This window comes from Seriola aureovittata, chromosome 1 (assembly GCF_021018895.1).
Source record: "Seriola aureovittata isolate HTS-2021-v1 ecotype China chromosome 1, ASM2101889v1, whole genome shotgun sequence".
NCBI lineage: Eukaryota > Metazoa > Chordata > Actinopteri > Carangiformes > Carangidae > Seriola > Seriola aureovittata.
Window position 1 is genome coordinate 2,295,522 of NC_079364.1, and position 21,373 is coordinate 2,316,894.

General features: G+C 41.6%; 1 protein-coding gene across 9 annotated transcripts in view; it reads left to right on the plus strand.

Annotated features, from left to right (window-relative positions):
- LOC130163679 (SH3 and multiple ankyrin repeat domains protein 2-like) overlaps nucleotides 1–21,373 on the plus strand; it is a 193,884-nt gene that overhangs the window by 50,800 nt on the left and 121,711 nt on the right. For all 9 annotated transcript variants that reach the window (XM_056368132.1, XM_056368543.1, XM_056368626.1 and 6 more), the window contains 3 exons: nucleotides 10,800–11,027; nucleotides 18,795–18,998; nucleotides 20,481–20,552. In XM_056368132.1, coding sequence (XP_056224107.1) covers nucleotides 10,800–11,027; nucleotides 18,795–18,998; nucleotides 20,481–20,552 — 504 coding nt within the window. The remainder of the gene's footprint in view (nucleotides 1–10,799; nucleotides 11,028–18,794; nucleotides 18,999–20,480; nucleotides 20,553–21,373) is intronic.

The window sequence follows — 21,373 nt, forward strand, 5'->3', positions numbered from 1 at the left end:
AGGAATGACAAACTCCTGAGTGTATGGAACCAGACTAAAGGCTAGTTATTTCATATTTAAACCAAACTGTCAGAGGACTGAAAAAACAAAGCTCAGTCAGACTGTGTTTGTCGTTTTCTATTTGTTGAGAATTAAACGTTTGGTAAAAGACCCTCCTGGCTTCTGCTTCCTCTAAATTCCAGTTAAGTACCACACGTTTTTTCTTTGCAGGCCGTTTTAAAGTGCTCGTTAAACTTCCCTTTGACTCATTACAGGGTTCACGTCTCCTAAGAAACGGTTAAACAACGATCTGTCCTGGAACGACCCGGGAAGTCTTGGAGATGGTTTTTAAAGGACATTTCCAGTAGGATATCATTCAGGTCTCCTCCTACACCCTCTGTTGCTAGGCGATAGAACTTTGACCTCTTACCCCCGTCGTGAGGGTTAAAAGGCTGCAGAGGTAACCTTTAGATAAAATGACAAAGCAACCTTTCAGGGATGGAGCAAGAAGCAGAGATGGAACATGAATAGATTTGTCTTTGTTCTTTTTGGTAATAATCCTAATTATTTACAGAAGCATCAGTTCAGTTTAAAAAAAAGTCAAAATATGATGGATGATTGGATTGTCCAATCATAAAGTTGAAATTTAAAGCAGTTTTGAACTAATGTTTTTTGACGTGACGCCTCATAATTAAACATTTACACAACAGCAACATACAGGTAAAGTAAAAGGCAAATTAAACAATTGAAAGCCGTTGTGGAACCAGTGTAAACTCTGAATTAAAAGAAGCTAAAACTTCTGTAGTAGTTGCTCAATGTCCCTAGATGACACATATAGTAATACGCCAATTACTATATTCATGACATCATCAAGTCGTATTTGTAGTCAGCCGGATTTTATAACCACGACGTCATCTGACAAAATCTCCAAACATATAGATTAAAGACAAAGACTGAGCTGTGATTTCAGCTGGACTTTGTAACTGTAAAATGAGAAAGTCAGAAGCGACAGAATATCTTTGTTCTTGTGTTTCTCACAGCGTCACTTGTTGCTAAGTGCTTTTTTTCTTTTGAGGAAAAATAAGTCGCTAGAGCGCTGTGAAAATGAAAGCTGTTGGAGATCCGCTGTAGACGCTTCCTGACGGCGAAAATAGAAAGTGTTCGCACCAAATCATTTTGAAAGAGCAACGGTCATTGAGAAAAGTCCACAACACACTCGGCCGGCCAGTGGTGTAACTCCATCAGTCAGTCAGTCAGTCAGTCAGTCAGTCAGTCAGTCAGTCACTCAGTCACTCAGTCACTCAGTCACTCAGTCAGTCAGTCACGGACGTTTGGGGATGTATGAACCTCAGTAAACATTATTGCAGCAAACACCTTGAAGAAAAAAATCCCCCATCAGATTCTCTAACACTTTTATGATACACAGTTTTGTAAATATTTGATGTAATATTAAGTGGTTATTGAATTCTAAATCAAATTTTCTTGTACTGCCGTGCTGCACTCTCTGACTCCTCTGAATATGAAGTGATGAAAAACCCTGCAGCTATATTGGATCTCTACTCAAATATTGAACCAGCGCTTGTACTGAGTTGTATTTTCCCTTTAGTTCCACAGGAGATGCAGAAATTGCTTCGGTGTTCCTCGACCTCAGCAGGTTTCCCCTCTGAGTGATTGTTGATCGTCAGCCTTTTTGAAGACGTGCTTCCTGTTTGATTCGCGGCCATATTGAGCTCTGGCTTTTCCTGCTCATTCAGTTTAGATGTGACTGATGTGCACGTGAACACTTGTAGATGACCAATCGTACCAGAGAGAGCAGCTGATGTGTTTGTCTTTTCTGCTCTTTCAGACAGACTGACAGATCTGGGTCAGACCACTGTACATTTTAACTCTCTGTAGAAGATGGATCAGATATTATTGGCCTGGCATGTGCGATTTATCATTTCCATTTCACAAGGTATTCATCGTTATACGCCTGTAGAGTCGGAGAAAAGATACGCATCAATCACGCGCCCTGAAGCCTGTTTGTCACTTTTGACATCTGTCATTGATCCATCACTCACACACACACACACACACACACACACACACACACACACACACACACACACACACAGATACGCACACGTTCACAAACGGCATCAATCAAACTCAAACCGGCTTCACAAACTGTCACGTCAGTGATACAAAGACGTAGAGGACCACAGAGATTATCTCCACTGAATGAACAAGCTCATCACTCGTCTGTCATCTTCGGCCTTTCACCGTCTTCACACGAGGAAAACACAGTAAACATCTTTTCCTCTTCCCACTCGTTTCTTACAGAGAAAGTCTTATATCTTTTCTCTCGTGGTGTAAACGACGTATTCCACAGAAATCTAATGTATGTACACATCATGTCTGTGTGATGTGTAATGTGCATCATTTATTCACAAAGGTCCCTGGCGCCACTTTACAATAAGACTTCCCTTATAAAGGATTTGATGTTAACGCTTTATAAATCATAAACAGTTTTCATTCATTGATGCAGGCTCACTATTTGGCAAGATCAAGTTAATGTTTATTCTTATTTATTAATCTTACTAACAAGTTACTACCATTTATAGCTAGTGACAAACATGATGAAGCAGCAGGTACAAATGCTGATGATGGAGAAAACAAAGAGATATGAGGCTGAACAGTGCAGACACATGTGGGCTCACTATTTGGCAACCAACAGGTCGCTGTTGTCCTTTTAATCTAATGCGTTAGAACACCTTCGTGTTAACAAGGTAATTAGTAAAATAGTTATAAACCATTCATAAGTCCTTTATAAAGGTTGTCTGATTGTAACGTGTGAAATACTGTGGCACTAGTTTGCTTGTTTTTTGACACGTTGGGTCTGAACACTGTCTGCAGTGACTGTCGGTAACATGAACTCTACCGTGTATTATGTGTAACACAGACATTAACTATAAATATATTTAAAGTAATCTTAATATAAACTTCATGTAACAAACATGTAGAAACACAGAGTCGGATTGAGCAGCTGGTTCTATGTTACGGTGCTGAAATGTAACAGCAGGTATATGTCAGCTACTGATCATTTCTCCCGCTGATAAATTTACATGATTCATTGTCTCAGTTTCTGAAATCAAAGGAAAGAAAAAAGGAAAACAGCTGGAGCTTTTAAAAAAAATGAGGAATCATGGAGTTATATTCATTTATTTAATTGTTTGTGTTATCACTGGATCTCTGCGGTCGCCTGGTGGCAGCTGTAATTATACTGTGGTATTTTATCTTCGGTTTTTATCAGGTTGCTCATTTCGCTCTTTTTAAACTGCCAAAAAAAAAGAAAACTGTCCAACATTGTGTGCAAGCATCATTTTATATTTGTAGGGGTATCCGATCTTTGCTGGTGTCAGTAATCCTCTGGTCTGTTCCCAGCTTGAGCAGTTAAGTCAAGTATTAGTAATTACTAAAGCTACGGTCACCAGAGCGGGAAACTTGCTGAAAAGCCCCTTCTCTTATGAGCATTAATGGATCAAGGCTGAAAAGTGTGTTTGAGTCTAATTGTCTGTCGTTTGCCGTTAAGTGGAAGATTCAAAGCGAAGCTACTTTTAAATACGACCACCAGCCGCGGGCGCCGCTAACAGCTCGGGCTCATGTCCTCAGGCTGTTGAAACGTCAGGCGTTTAGTCTGTGTGTGAAGAGAATGATGAAAGAGCCGAGCAAACACGAGAAATCCTGCCCCTCCCCCCTCTACTTCCTGTTTTCTACCTGTGTGTCAGTGTAACCTTTACCTGCCGGCTCATTTACAGTGTGTGTTTGGTTTAAATAACACGGTGAATCACTGGTAATGTGCTGCCGCCGCTAACATGACAGCCACTGTTGTTAGCATCGCTGCGGTAAATGAGTGAGGAATCTTTCATTAGAAGGAAGAGATCTCAGGTGGTTCTAGTCCTGTTTCACTGTGATGGAGAATTTGTTTGGAGGGAAAAGGTCTTTGAATTACACACACACACACACACACACACACACACACACACAGAAACACACACACACACACAGAAACACACACACAGCTCTTTTGTGCTTTTTGTTTTCCTATTCTCAGAATGCTAATTTGGCCGTTTCCTAAATGTCTGATTTGAATGAACTTCCTCTTTTTATTCTTCGACTAAACCAGATCTGATCTCCTGCCTCATCCTCATGGAAACCAACAAAACTTCACAGTATTTGTTGTTAACATTTTGGCTAATGCGTCTTCTTCCCTCAGGTTACATAGAGTGAACGCTTCTCCAACAGCAACTTTAATTAGCATCTAGAGTCAACCTTAGTTGAAACATAATCAGAAATCACGTCTCCTCCTACACATTCCTGTGTGTTTTTCTTTATTTTATATTGGGTTTTGAAATAAACAAAGCTTTCTGCATTCGAGTTAAATTAACAAGTAATTAAGAAATAACATCAGTAGTGGCACTTTTTTTTCTTCTGTGTACCAGTAAACACAGTCGGCTGTGCTGTCAGGTGGGAAGCCAGTGAGGGATCATGTCCGTGTTGAAGCCTGAAACCGAAGTCGTGTCCTTCCTTTTAAAGCTCCTCGCTGTCAGGCGAACTGAAGCAGCTGGTGACGTCATGAATCATGGAGCAGGGGGTTTTTCACGGCGCTGAAATGTTCCCGTCGGATAATAAACTGTCGACATGTCATCGGTAACCTCGGACATTTCACAAGGAAAGACGCGTCGGCTCAGTGTCTGTAGATCAGAAGTGTTATCTTCAGATGCTGCCGTCAGTTTGCAGAGTGACTCATTAATGTTTCCAGGTTCCCTCACGCTTCTGGGTTTAAATCCAAAATATTTAGCTTTTTGCTTTGACACCAAATCGTCTGTCAACTCTCCCCGGTCACATGATCAGACTCTGCTTGTTTTTATTTGATGAACGTGGACGTTATTGACGAAATGAACCAAATGTGCGAACCCTGAGTCTGCCCCTAATTTCACTGCTTTGCTACGTGACAAATAAAACTTTGAGCTGCTGTTTAGCGGCGACACCTCCCCACGATAATAACGTGTATTGCAATATTTGGGCTGGACTGTATCAAGATATTACGTTTTGGATATCACCCAAGCCTAGTTGCAGCAACCAAATTTCTAGCTAGCATAAGCAGCGTGTCTTTACTGTGTCCCTGAACCTCTCGTCACCCTTCAGCTGCTGCTCCAGAACTTGACTTTGTTCAAAGAGCCGTTAAAACACACTCTGATCGCAGCTTTAATGCAACATAATACAAAATATTGTCTGTCTTTATCTCGCTCTAATGGCTGCCAGCGCTAATTCACTGTGTCAGCCGTACAGGTGTTCACCGCACCTCGAACCCACTGCTGTCACAGACGTTTACACTGAAGAAAAACACTGTTATTTTTCTCTCTCTCTGTCTCTCTCTTCTTGTAGCTCACGCTCTCTCACACACTGACGCACATGCACGACTCATGCAAATCAAAGCAAATTACTGTGTTCATTAATGAACTCTGCGTACTCTCTTAGGTACCTAAAGACTTTTCATCTTTTCAATTACTCACTGAATGAAGTGAAGGACTGGTGTGGTGGAAAAATGAGCCCGGGGATGATTCGAAATATGGCCTGAATACAATGGACATGGCTCTATGTGTGTGTGTGTGTGTGTGTGTGTGTGTGTGTGTGTGGTGTGTGTGTGTGTGTGTGTGTGTGTGTGTGTGTGTGTGTGTGTGTGTGCATTAAAGTAGAGGTGGCAAAAAAAGAAAGAAAAGAAAAGAACCATCTCCTCTCCTTTTTCTCTTTCTCTCTGTCTCGCACACTGTGTCGCACATTCTCACATTGACTTTCACAGAAGCAGCGACGGCGCTCAAAGCCTGGGACAAGTTCCCCTGACTCGATGGCGTCGTGCATTAGAAACCTGATGGATGTCGCCGTGTGCTGCTGCAGAATCAGGTTAATGAGGCTGATCTGTAGAATGGTGCAATGTCCTGAAAACTGTCAGTCAGACCGAACCACGAGGTTGCGTCAGACCTTCCGATGCACGGGCAGCTTTTGCTTTAATAACTCTCAAACTTGGTCACTGCTTAAACATGAGCCGCAAATCTCCTGTGTCATTATCTTGGTTTTTATTTCCCTCCAATTAAAAACAGCTCACAGCTCCCACTGTAAATATCACTACACATAATCTGCTTATGTTAAATTTTTAATTCAAACACAATTAAGCTTTTACCAAGACGTAAATTAACAGCATTTACGGTTTCCCGTGCAGCGACATGTCCTCAGGCGTGACTGTTTGCTGCTGTTGTTGTTGTTGGGAGTGAATTGGCTATGAATGAATTAGCATGCTAATCAGCTGATAATTATCACTTCATGTGACAAGAAGGAATTATTTGTGTGTTTGATTGGCTTTTTCGTTGCTGGTGAAATGCAGCATTAGGATTCACCGTGGAGACGACCGGCCAGTTGAAGTTAACCCCCCCCCCCCCCCCCCCCCGAGTGTGAGCGTGAGCAACGTGTCTCATTAATGTATTTCCTCTGACAATCACACCACAGCGCTCGATAATCACAGCTTGTAAATCAGTGTGTTTGTGTTGGTGTGTAATGATTATGTTGACACATGTTGGGGTGTAGGTTTGGTTTCAGTACCGGGGGGGGGGGGGCAACTTTAACTTCTGTTAAAGATCTATATTAACTAAATGTATGTATGGACAGGTCTTTAAAGCTCCTCCAGTGTAAAGGTCTGTGTCCATGTGTAGTGTGATTATAGATCAGCTCTAGCTTCTATATTAATACTGTGAAAGTATCAAAGCCTCAGTCCACAGAGAAATGCACACAGCCTGTATTCAGAAACTGAGCCTTAAAACCAGCCGTCAGGACTTCTGGAACTTTGTGATGTCACAACAAAGCAGTCACCAAGCCCCGCCCACCTGGACCCACCATCCAAACCTTGCAGGATTTGGTTTCTCTGAGTGTTTTTACCTGAAATCTGCTATATTTTTATTGGATCACTCAGAAAACAGTCAGCCAATCAGAAGAGAAGCTCAGAGCCTCCTCTCTTCTGATTGGCTCACCGACCTGTTGTTACTAGAGCTCCAGAGAGAAGCCTGAGGGAGGAGATGTAAAACTACACTGAGATGGTTTTTGGTTCTTAAAACCACTAATATATCTTCTTATGGATCAAGACTTCAAATAAAACACAGAAGAAGAAGAAAATATGGAGCTTTAAAGGAGAAGTTTGACCTTTTTTTGCTAATTAAGTGTGGAGCTGGAGCCTTTAACATTATATAATCATATTATTGTCTTTTATGTTTCAGGTAGCAGCGATGCTGCCACTAAGCAGCAGTTCAAAGTTTTATTTATCACATGCCAAGGTTCAATGTACAGCAGAGCAGTGAAATGCGTTTCTTTATTTCCCCAGTATGAAAAATATTGCATATGGCTGGAATGTATAATACAAAACACACCTCTTCAAACTTGCCTACTCCCTTCAACTTATTCTAATTGATTTTATATGTATGCCTTGCACTTGCGTTTCATCTTTTACAGTGTGTTGTAAGGTGTCCTTGAGTTCCCTGAAAGGCGCCTATAAATAAAATATTATTATAATATTTCACAAACAGATGCTTCAGGACAAGGTGATGCTCTGCTGGGAAATCTTGGGTCCAAGGTTGAGATTATGAATTTGACACGTGCTACAGAACTAAATATCGACCCAGACCAGGTTCACCCCTTTAATGGCAGCGATATTCCCTGATGGCCGTCGTCTCTTTCTGCAGGACAGTGTGCTCTGCCACACTGCGTCAGTTGTTATCCTTAAAATGACATAAGGATTTGAGAAATTTGTGTTTAGTTTACCCTGACAAATCTCTTCTTCTCTCGTCTCTCACTTTCTCCGAGTCTCTGGCGGACTTTAATGTTTCATATGTGAACAGCAAACTCTCAGTCTGTTTCTGTCTTTATCTTACTGAACAAAGTGTTTCGATGTTCAGTAGAAAACAAACGTCTCGATGCACCTGGAACAGATGTGCTGTTTTTCCTCCAGACTGACAAACAAGGGCCGTTTGTCTTTACTCTAGTGAGGGAGACGTGTCCTCACCACTCCCAGCGGAAATTACACCTTCACTTGAATGTGTAGAAACCGTCAACAACAAGTGCAGCTAAAATCTGTGACCAGATATAAGAGCTCATAGAAAATCATCCAGCATGATTCATGCAAATAAATTACTTGTCAATTTTTTTATAATTGTGTATATTTTTTTCATATATTTGTGCATATTTTTTAAATTTGCATAATAAATGTGTTTATACAGGATGCCGTAAGCATATACATACACACAGTCCACATAACACTCTGTAGACCTAGAGTGTGTTTATAATTGGCCACTTGATGATTGGAAAAGCATGAAAATGAAAGAAAATGATACTGATATTACAGTATAACGTGAGCAGCAGGAAGTCGGAATGGAAATGTGCAAAAAAGAAAGAAAGCAATGGCTCAAAGTGAAAACTGGCAATTTCCTTATTTCCTCATTAAAACGAGTCACATGTTGAGTTTCTATCTTTTCTCTCCGATTAAAAAAAAAAAATCCTTTTCTGATAGATTTTTTTGAAGTGGAACATTTAAAGAAAACACTTTTATTATCAGGAAAAGCAGCAGAGTGAATCCATCGACTGAAACCTTTATCTGTTTTATCCCAAAACATTTTCATCAGCGGCGTCCAGGTTTCTGGACAATGACGAGCACCTCAGCTAATGGACACACACACACACTCTCTCTCTCTCTCTCTCTCTCTCTCTCTCTCTCTCTCTCTCTCTCTCTCTCTCTCTCTCTCTCTCTCTCTCTCTCTCTCTCTCTCTCTCTCTCTCTCTCAGCCTGGACTGTTTCAGCCTCATCTGTTCTGGGTTTTCTGAGTGAGGAGCTCAGACCAAACACTCCAGTGTTCCCCTAATGAGAAGTGAAGGAGGGATCTGCTCCTCTTGTAAAGAAACCATCGCATTGATCCTGTCACAAAACCAAACGTGTCAACGCTGCCGTGGTCGAGTGTCCAGCCGGCCGCTGTCATTAAGAGAAGGACTCGTGTTATTTTGTTTCGTGCACACTGATTGGGTGTTTCACTTTCTGTGCGATGGCTGCTTTCAGTTTGTGTTGCAGGTTTTACTTTTGAAACCTTTTATAAGTTAAAGTCAAACAAAAAAAACCTGAAGTGTGGAACCTGTGCTGTCAAGTGAATTATTTTTATTATTATTGTTGTTGTTATTTTCTTGAATAATTGATTAATTGTTCCTTTTAAAAAGTGTCTGCAAACATCTTGTTCTGTCTGACAAAAGGTCAAAAGACATTTATTTTACAATGATATAAGACCGGGAACACTCCGGATGTGACACGCTGCCTCCGTCACATGATCTAGAGATTCAGCGTCACGTGGCGTTTCACATGTGACGTGCGGGAAAAGACCTGATGATGTCATAGTGACATCACACAAGCAACATGACATAAAACTGACTCCTCCCACTATAGTTTCTCTGTCTAGTCTGAATCTGAATGTGACAAAATATAAATATATTTTTGGGAACCGTTGTAGCAGCTGCATGTGGAGACGGAGACATTTTACTGACGTTTTCTATCACCGATAAATCGGAAATTAATTTATAATAATAAGAAATCCAACATTCAAGTAACCTGTAAACTCTATGTAGAGGGAGAGAGAGAGAGAGAGAGAGAGAGAGAGAGACGCAGCAGCAGAGACGCAGCAGTGTGTTCCCAGCTTTGACTATATAGAAATACTTAGAACATTTGCAGATTAATTTTGCTGATAGACTAATCAATCAGGGGGTGGCACGGTGCTGCAGTGGTGAGCGCTATTGTGTCAAAGCAAGAAGGTTCTCTGGTTTCTTCCAGGTTCTCCTCCAGTTTCCTGGTTCAGTGAAGGTGCGAGCGGTTGTTTGTCTCTATATATCGTGTGATATCATGTGTGATAGAGGATGTAGTCGGAGCAGAAGGAAGTGATTGATTCCTCTTTCTTCCTATGATCCAACAGTGAGGTGTGAGTGGAAGTGAACAGTCTGAATCACTGTGGATCTACAGGTTCACATGTCCACATCAGAGGGATCAAACCTCTGAGTGTTTAAGTTCTGACAGCTGGTCAGTCAACACCTTCCACCTGAAACGACTCTTTTCACTGTAAATCTGCATTTCACTTTACAATATGTCAAAGTAGTGAAGCATTGGATCTTCCAGGTCAAACATCTGCAGGCACCGTCCGGGATGTTGCTGCTCGATATTTAATTAACAGATTTTATTCAAACCTCGAGTCCCCGCAGGTTTCTAATGAGAAAACCATTTGAATTTAAAGATTCAGTAGATTTTCAGGTTTTTTTTTTAAATGTCTTAATTCCATCCAGGTCGTGGCTACAAGCTGTGACTGATGAGGTGTTGTGCGCTTCATCCATAAATCACGTTGACGCCTCACTTTAATACAGTACAGTCGGGCCTGTGGTCGACCACTTTCCGCCCTGCTGAGGTTCTTGTTCTCGGTAGAACTGTAATGAAGCAGAACCTTCCTGAGAAGCTGCTCGTTCTCTCTCTCTCTCTCTCTCTCTCTCTCTCTCTCTCTCTCTCTCTCTCTCTCTCTCTCTCTCTCTCTCTCTGCAGGATGGATGAGGATAAACCAACAAACTAACAAGCAGCGTCTTTGGTGGCGCTCTGAAGCCACTGAAGGAGTCTAATGGGAGCGGAGGGGATTCTTAAGTTTTAATGCCTCTTCTCTTTAATGAACCGTTGGAGTTTTGTGAGAGTGTGACCTTTTCTTTCCCTCCTTGTCATGTCCCAGCTGAATCCGCCGGGCCTGCTGACTATGCCCCGGAGCCCCACCTCCAGTGAGGATGAGATGGCCCAGAGCTTTTCAGACTACTCCGACGACTGCGCCTCTGACAGCTCCCGCGAGGAAACCATTTACGAGACCATAAGGGCCACCGCCGAGCCGTCGCAGCACCGCATGGACGACATCCACACCAACTCGCTGGTCATCCGCGTCCTCATCCCCGACCTGCAGCACACGGTGAGGATCTGTGGCGGGGGGGGTGGGGGGGGTGGTATTAATGTGTGTCAGCATGTGATTGTGTGGGAGTCGATATGAGATTTGAACTGGATTTTTTTTCAGTGTCGACATCTGCTTATTGATTATCCACTGGAGAATTAGTCAAGGTGTGTCTGACACTTTTCTATCCTCTGAGTAGAAAGCGAACACAAACACATCACAGATTCATCACTTTGTCCCTTGCAAACACTTCCTGTTGTGTTGTGTGTATTTGCAGTGTGTTTGTGTTGCAGGTTGACCAAACAATTAAAATGACTAAAGCACGAAAGTTTCAGCATATAATCTTCAAACCCAGAGGTTTTATTTCAGACGTGGAGGCAGTTTGTATCTGACCTCTGGTGACCTTGAGAGGTCATTGACCTCAGCATTGTTTTTGCCCCGTTCTCCATTATTATCATTTGTATCTTTGTTCTAATAAAGATCCTCATTTGCTGCTGTGGCTGTTGTTCTATCGAATTACATGACTAGCTAGCACAGAAGCTAACATGCTAGTTTGGTCTAGCACTCGTTACTCCAGGATGCTCTGCCCTCCCCCAAAGGTCAGGTCTGATAATTAAACTTCCAGGTTTATAGAAACACAGAGAAAATTTCATGCTTTAGTCATAAAATGCACAAAACATTCATATACAAGCTTTTCTGCTGCACTAAATTGGTTGTGTTGTGAGTATTTGCAGCACGTGTTGTCAGAATGAGCTCTCTGGGTCACCGTAGTTCATGTATGAAAGCTGCTGGGCAGCCTCTCAATCTGCTGTGCGCTCTGCGGCGTCTCAGCCGTGGGTTATAATCAGTGTCAGCAGCCATTAAACAAACAGGTAAATCCTGCAGTGTGAACGTAAACAAAAGCTGCATCTCCAGATGTTAAAGGTCTTTGCAGTGACCCACATCTGCTCTGACACTCTCCTCTCTGTTTACTCAACCTACAAGTTCACTGGCCTCTCAGAGAAGTGATTATTTTTAACTGTGTAAGGAAACATCTTCACAGACTGAAGCTTTCTCATGAGGTTTGACACTCAGGAGAAACGATGTGGGAAAGATGCAGAGATTTGATGTAATGATGAAGTACAAAGACCCTCCAACACAGACGACCATCAGTTTCATTCTCATTTTAATTTAAAAATATTAAAATACTCATGAGCAGAACCAGCTTCTGTGTGGGATTGTCACAACCTTTATTTCACTTTGTAACCATTGAGTGTTTGGTTGTAAAAAATAATCCATTCATGTATAAATAATGTGACAAGATTTACCTTTCAAGCAAAGCTTTCAGAGGAGACATGCATATTAATTACCTGCCTGCGAAACCTGTGTTAGGCTCGTTACAGCAGTAACCTTTCAGTCATCTCCGCTTTGACGTAAAGCCTTAAAGGACTTACACTCTGCTGCCTGTTACTGAGGGAAAGAGTCCATGTGGATCCGGTTGGTCGGAGCTGGTGTGTGTTGAGTGGGCGACGTGGGGGGGGGGTGTGTGTGTGACAAATATACAGACCTGTGCGTAGGTGATGGTGTGTGTTATTGTGGAAATGTCTGAGTGTAAAGAACTGTGAGGTCGACACGGCAGTTTGTAGATGAACAAATGAACAACAACAGGGACAGTTCGCTGTGTGGGCGCAGCACGGTTCAATAATACAAGATGGAGTCTCACTATTGATCAGTGAAATCTCTTAAGATCAGCTCCGGCCTTCAGAAAACTGAAGCCGGCTGTGTGGTGGAATATTTTGGGGCAGTTTATAGCAGACGACAAGATAATAAACTTGGGAAAACCCAGAGGGGAAAGTAAATGAATGAAGAAGCTTGTTCTAATTGTCATCCTGTTTTCCATTAATATGTAAATGAGTGGAAGGTAGACGAAGAGCAGAAAGGTAAATGATGCATAATTAATTTTATTCTTAGTCCCAAACCTCATATCTACACAAAAAAGTGAGTGAAAAATAACCAAGATTTCTGAGTCAGTATTTCATGCATGAATTTCCATATATGAAATATCAGTTTTATTTTATATGTCAATATATGAAATGATTCCAAAAGTCCAAGTCCAAAGTCTGAGACTACCACGACTACTACTATGGGTATTTCATGTATGTTATAAACTTATATCTTCATATATCCAGAGGATGTATATATGTAATAATAATCATCTTATAGGTGACATATATGTCATATATTGCATTTCTGTGTTGGTTGGTACATTTAAGGAGGAACTTCAACAAACTTGGGAAATACTATCTTTCACTTTCTGGTGGGGAGTTAGATGAGAAGACTCTCTCATGTCTGACTGTTAAATATGAAGCTAGCTGGGTAGCTTAGTTTAGCATAAAGAGTGGAAACACAGACAAATAGGTAGAGCTTGATCCTGCATATCAGCTCGAGACATCCCTGATAAGTGGCTTTTTATTGGTTTCTATTGGTTTGGCAGTAGGTTAGCATGATAATATGCAGGATCGGGATAGAGCCCGATCCTGCATATTATCATGCTTAGCTATTGCTTGCTCTCAAAGATGCCCTGAAAGAGCACTGTGCAACTGTATGAAGTAGAAAAAACTAAAAATACAATAAGATATAAATATCATGTTCTGCTGTACAAAAAAACAGTATTGCAATATTCGATATTATCGAATATCGGCCCAAGCCTAGTCCGCGTATGCAGGATTGGGATAGAGCCCGATCCTACATATTATCATGTATAGCTATTTGCAAAACAAATAATAATCCATTTTTGTCATTTGACTGTGCTGATTTCCATTAGGTAGCATGCTGTGGGTCAGTCAGAGCTTCCTGCCCCACTGTTCCTGCAAACAGGGTTAATGACACTAAACCGAACAGTAAATATTCTTAAAACAGGACTTTGAGCTAAAGAAGCTAAAAAAATAAAAAATAAAATAACTTTGTAGTGCGGCAAGTTAGAAAATGATTCTCTTTGAGTTTTGTTGCCTTGAGTGAATCCTTTCATGTTACAGCCTTTTGATTAATGTTGATATGAATAATGAGAAATATTTTAATAAAAAAGAGAGAGTTCACAAAATATGAAACAACTGATCTTCACACACTTGTTTCTGTCCTCCCTCCACGTCCGTTGTGCTGCAGTGTACTGGAAGCTTGCTGTGCTCAGTTCTTCGTGTGTGTGATGGTGCAACACTGGACACATATAGTATTTGCATTTTAATGATGCCACACTTGTTTTATACATTTTCATGAGCGTGAGCATCGACAGCCTCACTGAACTAACAAGGGACTGAAATAAAAATAAGCACACGTCTACATCAATGAGAAAAACTAAACACATTTAACGTCCATTCTCCTACTTTATTCTATTTGCTTTAAACGCTGACATCTGACGTGTCAAGACAGAACTTTATTTATGGATCTGCGAATGTTCTGTATGTTTTATTAATCTTAACAGTGGGAATTATGAATGTTTTATTTACATAGCAGTCCCATGCAATCATTAGCTGCACACTGTTGCTCTTAATGAAGCCCCAGGTGTGCTGCATTTACAGTATAGTAGCACAGCATGGTGTATTGTTCCTCTGTAGCAACTGAAGAATGAGCTGTAAGCTGCATCCCCATCGCACATATAGCACAGGCACTGTAGCTGTTAATGGATATTGCTTAACCGTCATTCCCAGAGAAGGTTTGGATATAAAGGTTTATCATCAAAGAGCAGCAGTGTTGAACTGTAACTCCCCGTGGACGAGCAGCCAGAGGTGCCGCCTGTGTCTGTACAGTAGTTTCATCTTTAGCGAACGCAGCTTTGTTCTGTAGTGTTTGTTTGATGTGTGTGTGTGCGTGTCCCTGGGGAGCTTTACGCTGGATGTCCATGGCGGTACAGTGAGCGGGAGCGTTTCCCCATCATGCACTGGCAGAACAAAAAAGAATGACACAAGAAGAAGAAAGGGAGGGGAGCAGGAAGTTGGTCTTGGTGGCGGCTTGGCAGAGTTGTCCTTGCAGCAGCCACCTGATGCAACCCCCCAAGTTTCCCTCCTTCATACTGACCCTCCATCCCATCTTGTACATTTTCAATTTCTATTTCCTTCCCCCAACACGTCTTTATTAAACTCCATCCCGCTGAGGCTAACTCGACGTTAACACACAGCTGTTAGCAGCTGCTTCAGAGCACTTTGTAGTCACTTTGCAGAATCGCTTTTGTAACGTCCTGAATCTGAACAGAATGAAGGGATGAAATACGAGTGTAATCCAGAGGGTTTAGGTCCTCCAGGTACGGTGTCGACCCAGAGATGAACTCATGACCCTTTGATGTAATTAGCTCGGTGGTGCTAACTCCAAGGACAGAAGGTGTGTATGTGTGTGTGTGTGTGTGTGTGTGTTCACATGTGCACTAAGCTCTCTCACATGTATGCACTAATGCTCCTGATTTCACATTCATCACTGAGCACTCAGCGGTGCCACTCGATCACATGATTGAGTCACACAGTCCACTTGGAAATCAAACTCAGATGAATAATTCAAGTGCACACAGACACACACAGCTGCACGTGTGTGTGTGTGTGTGTGTGTGTGATGTATATTAAAGTCAGCTTCTGCAGTCAGAACATTGTATGTGTTTCAATAGAAAAATGATTGACCTCTTATATGATGCGATTTTAATCAGAATCACTTGTCGCTCTCTGTATCTGTAGAATCTGCATTTAACAGAATAGTTAATAATTTTTTGGGAAATGCGCAAAGAGTTTGATGATCTCCTCTGTCTGTCAGCTGGAGTTGGGAGGTGGTTAGCATAGCTTAGCATAAACACTGGAGGCAGGGGGAAACAGCTAGCCTGACTTTATCTAAAGCTAAAATGTAAAGCTCCTCTCTTAAACAGTCTCAGGCTTTATGCTAAGCTAAGCTAATCACCTCCAGGCTCCACCTCCATACTGGCAACAAAAATCTTCTTTTAAAGCTCAATATTTTCTTCTTCTTCTGTGTTTTATTTGAAGTGTTGATCTATAAGAAGATGTATTTGTGGTTTTAAGAACCAAAAACCATCTCAGTGTAGTTTTACATCTCCTCTCTCAGGCTTCTCTCTGCAGCTCTAGTAACAACAAGTCAGTGAGCCAATCAGAAGAGAGGAGGCTCTGAGCCTATCTTCTGATTGGCTGACTGTTTTCTGAGTGATCCAATAAAAATATAGCAGATTTCAGGTAAAAACACTCAGAGAAACCAAATCCTGCAAGGTTTGGATGGTGGGTCCAGGTGGGCGGGGCTTGGTGACTGCTTTGTTGTGACATCACAAAGTTCCAGAAGTCCTGACGGCTGGTTTTAAGGCTCAGTTTCTGAATACAGGCTGTGTGCATTTCTCTGTGGACTGAGGCTTTGATACTTTCACAGTATTAATATAGAAGCTAGAGCTGATCTATAATCACACTACACATGGACACAGACCTTTACACTGGAGGAGCTTTAACTTTTTTCCTGATCACACTCTGAGTCTTCAGACTGTAACTGGTGGCTAGCTTTAACAATGCTCCTCTCCTCCACCCACACCAACACAGAAGAAGACAGATGCAGGGAGTGGCGACTTTTCCTCTTCCCCACATGCTTTTCTGTCCTTGGCTCCTCTACAATCTTCAGATTGTCCTCTTCACTTTGTTTCATCCATCTCCCCTCTCATTCCATGCCAGTGCACAGCTCTTATGTCCAGATGGAGACGCCATCTTTTCTGGCTAATGATTCAGAGATTGGACACAATGGCCAACTTGAGGTTAAACAAGACAAGCTAGTTTTCCACAGACTGTTGCTTTGAATACTTGAACCTCGGAGGATGGAGCTGCGGCTGTTTTCCGTTTCTGTGGTTGCCTTGGTCATAGATTTTGCAAAGGCATGGAGGGAAACACTCACCTCAGCGTCAACTAGAAATCTCACTGTTTCTCTAAAGAGAAATTACAGTATTTTAAAAGCAGATTCCCATACAGTTAGCGTAGCAGACGTTAGCATTCATGGGTATGGCTGGGTACTGATACCGATAGAAAGATGTAAAATCAAAGTTAATTTCGAAAACTTTAGGAGGCTTTTACTGCTTGTCCTGCAAGTCACATTTCTAAATCTTGACAACAGAGGCAAAGTTATTATGACCTATTAGAGTGGCCACAGTTTTCAGAATAACTTTTAGCTAAAAACTGCTCCAGTAGAGTTGATAAGTTTAAACCACTGAAGAAGACGTTGTAGTCACCACGCCATAAAACTGGAACTGGCCCGCCAGATTAGCTATAATGTCCAATTAGAGAATCTACCACCAGCAGAAGATGCTTATTATACTTTTATCCATGTTGAGAGTGAATGCCAGACAGAAACAGTCATGCAACAGGCCGCAGGCAGTTACCCACAGAATCACTTCCTCTTTTAAAAAAAAATAAAAAATTCTTTTTTTGTTTGTTTGTTTGTTTGTTTGTTTTGCAGCAATACTTTATTTCAGTCCTTTCATTCTGAAAAGTTTTGGCAGGAAGTTCCAAAGGATCTGTTGCTTGTTTGACAGACCACCAGTTCAGTAAATCAGTCATTTGTATGACATGTGACTGTGGGCGGCCGCCCTGCCACATGTGACCAGTAACAAAGCAAATTCCAGTTGCTTTTTTATCAATCAATTTCTTGAATCAGCCTTTGATTATGTTCCTGCCCACCATCTAATGGACTAGAAAAAAACTGGCCCAAGACCAAAGTGACTTGACGACTCCTGCTGCAGAAGAATGTATTTATAGTGTTTATGCTCTTATTTTGCTACTGATTTTGCATTGTATGCTTTTATTTTGTTACAGAGGAGACACATTTATTATTAATGAAGAATGAGGGGAAACAACCTCTTCCACCTTTATCATTGCCCCTATACTTTGAAAACTACTGGTTCCCAGTTCCCTGGAGGCTTCATACACATTGTTAAAGTTGAACTTGTGTCGAGGGCTCAGGAGGCAGCAGTAATAAGAGCTGATGGCAATTTGCCATTGTAATAAAACAGCAGAGGGAAAGAAGGCCGTATCAGTCCAAACAGCCTCAGCCAGATGCCAGACATCTGCTTCTGAATACCTTCTACCCTTCATCTTTCCATCCCCTCCTCTCCTCTGCCCACTCCACGCCAGGCGAGGGGATTACGGTTAGTCCGAGTTCACAGACTGCTCATCCCTTCAGCCTTTATCACGGACGCAGCGTTGCTATCGTCGGCTGAGCAGCACATCCAGCTGTAAACACTCACAGACACTTCCCTGAACGCCGTGGCACAGGGCCCATAATCCCCTCTGATTCAGGCGAGGCCATAAATCTTGCATTGTATGTTTTTTTCCACCCCAAGGAAGCTGGAACTGGGAAAGACCAGGGGGGCAGAAGGGTCGTGTCAATTATACATCCTCAGTGAGGGAGGCAGCCCTGTTCAGCATATAGCACAGCGACAATAAAACAATAAAAACACTTGGCAGTCGTGCACGGCAGCCCTGATTCAGTTGTCGTAACTGGGACAGGGTTTGTGTTATTAAAGGAGCAGTTTGGATGTGTCTGACCGATTTTGATTGGGCACCATTGTTCTCTGATTCTATTCTAATCCTCTCATCAGTTTGAGGTCCCAACCTATTTGCATCTGTCAATCAAAAGTTTGAAGTCCAGCGTCTGTCGCAAGTTGATAAGATTACATCCTGTTTGTTATTACTTCAATGATGAGTATTTCATTTGTGTTTGATTGCTGTGACTGCCGGCCAACACTCCAGCCATCACTTTCTAATTACTTTCTCTCTTTCGTCTCTCCAACAGAAATGCATGCGGTTCAACCCGGATGCGACGGTCTGGGTTGCCAAGCAGCGGATCCTGTGCACGCTCAATCAGAGCCTGAAAGACGTCCTCAACTATGGGCTCTTCCAGCCAGCCAGCAACGGGAGGGACGGCAAGTTCCTGGACGAGGAACGCATCTTTCGAGAGTACCCCCAGCCAATCAGCAAGGGGGTCCCGTCTTTGGAGGTAAACCCTTGATCAATCAGATTATTATTATTTATTGATATATATACATATATATATATATATATATATATATACTGTATATTATGATATAAATTAAGTAAATCAGTATTTCTGTTTAGCTTCAATTGTCCCTTAAGATTATAATCTACAGTGGCCTAAACAGGTCAACACAGTACATAAACAACAACACAAATACAAAAGCCACAACAAGAATGTTTTGTATTTGTGTTGTGGCTTTTTTATGTGTTGCTTTTGCTTTGGTGTTGTGGCTTTTGGATTCGTGTTGTGGCTTTTGCATTGTGTTGATTCTGTGTCACTGTAAAAATCTCCAGTAGAAGATTCAGAGCCTGGAAAATCTATTTAAAGAAATAAATTACAAATATAATCAGAAATCTTCCCTGTTGTCAGAATAACTTTGTATAAATCTTGCAGTGTAAAATGTTTGTAGCCATGGAACTTGTATCTTGAATCAATTACATTAATTAATTTGAATTTCTCATGCATGCATGATGCCTGGATTTCAACTCCATCTCATGGTCTTCATCAGTGAATGGAGTTGTCATCGTGTGACCTAAATTTTGTGACATAAACTACTTTTTCCAATTTGAGAAAAACTAAATAAATGAATAAATAAATGAAATCTCTTGAGGTTGAGGGACTGAGTAACTTCCTTTGCATTTGCAAATAAAGTTTATTATTTGCTGAGTCGGGCCACAAGATGATGCTGAAAGCTTCAAGTGTTTAAGTTTCTCCCAAGGTTAAGATGAACTCTCAAATTTATGTTTATGATATTTCGCATCACTGTTGGACAGTGTTAATAATTATATCACATATCTGTTTCATATTCAAACCGATCCTGCAATCTGTCTTGTCTTAAATGACTGGTTAAGAATGGCTTCATTTCTTTAATGTGACTGACTGTTAAACAGTGTTTCCTGACAGTTGGCAGTTTCTCATTTTCTTATCAAGGTTTGTTTTTATCTCGTTAAGTTTATATTGTTTATAAAATCCATCCCTTCTGTTTACTGTCCAACAGTGAACTGTTCAAACAAAACTCTAATTGAATTGATGCACCTGAAAATTAAACATGTCGACAGAGAAAATATATTCACTTCTCTATAATAAACAATCCCAAACCGACACTACACCTTTTATAGAAAAGACATGATGCGATTTCAAATTTCCACCAGTCCACCTGTAAAGAAGCCATGAAGGTAATGAAATGTGCTGTTAATAAAGAAAACACATCTTAGACTTGATCCCTCAGTGATCCTCCTTCCTCAGGAACAATTACTTTCAAGGTGCACGCACAGGTACAAAGTAAACAGCTTAAGACTGAGAGAGTTTTGAGCAAAAGGTTATCAGGTGCCAGGCGTGTGCTGTTATTGGAACAGGGATTTAACAGAAGTCTTGCTGGACTCATTGTTTTGCTCCAGACTTTTTCTGTTTTTCTTTTTAAATAATTTGTCTTTCACTCAACAGTTTCGCTACAAGAGCAGAGTCTACCGGCAGCCCAACGTGGACGAGAAACAGATCGCCAAACTTCATACCAAGGTACACACACACAAACACACATGCATATATGTATTTGTATATGAAACCCTTTTAGTGGGCAGTGTTTTGTGGCTCCCAAACTGAGACAGTATCAGTGCAATCAATATGCAAATGTGTCAGTCACCTCAACATGTTTATTCCCACTTGATTTTGGCACTAAAACAAACAGCATGGATCATTTCCAGTGTGTACATCAAATTATCAGACTTTGAATGGAGCTGTTGAATGGGTATTTAAAAAGAGGAAAGAATCTGTCGAACTTGGAGGATAAAACACATTGTTTTCTATCTACCAGAGGATTTTCCTCCTGCAGCGACCTGCCTGTTTAGAATGGCAAATAAAAGCTTTCAGAAACCGGATAAAAGACGCTGAATCACTCTTTTGTTATCGCTCAGTTCTGAAATGGTGGGAAACGTTGGCAGCTCGAGACGAGCTAGCAGGAGAGCTAGCATGAGCAGCTGAACAGCACCCACTTCGGTCTGACGGTGGACTGGCCTCGGGGATGTGCGGTGTGAAACCAGCACGGCCATGACTGTTTCACGCCAAAGATGCTGCCAGATTAAAACAATGAAAAACAGGACGAGCTCTCACAGATTGAATTCTGTGTTTGTGGATGTTTGTTTTAATTCTTGGCAGCTTGAACCGTGTGACAAGAAGAGGATGGTGAAAAACCCACAGCCAGCGTGCAGCGTTTTTCTGACCTGGCAGTTTAGACTTATTTCTCTTCTTCTGTGGTGGTTTGAGGAAAATCTCTAAGTTTGGAAGCTGCTCAGAGGGAGTCAGGTCAACAGCAGGCCCCTCCCTCGCTCTGTTTCTGTTCC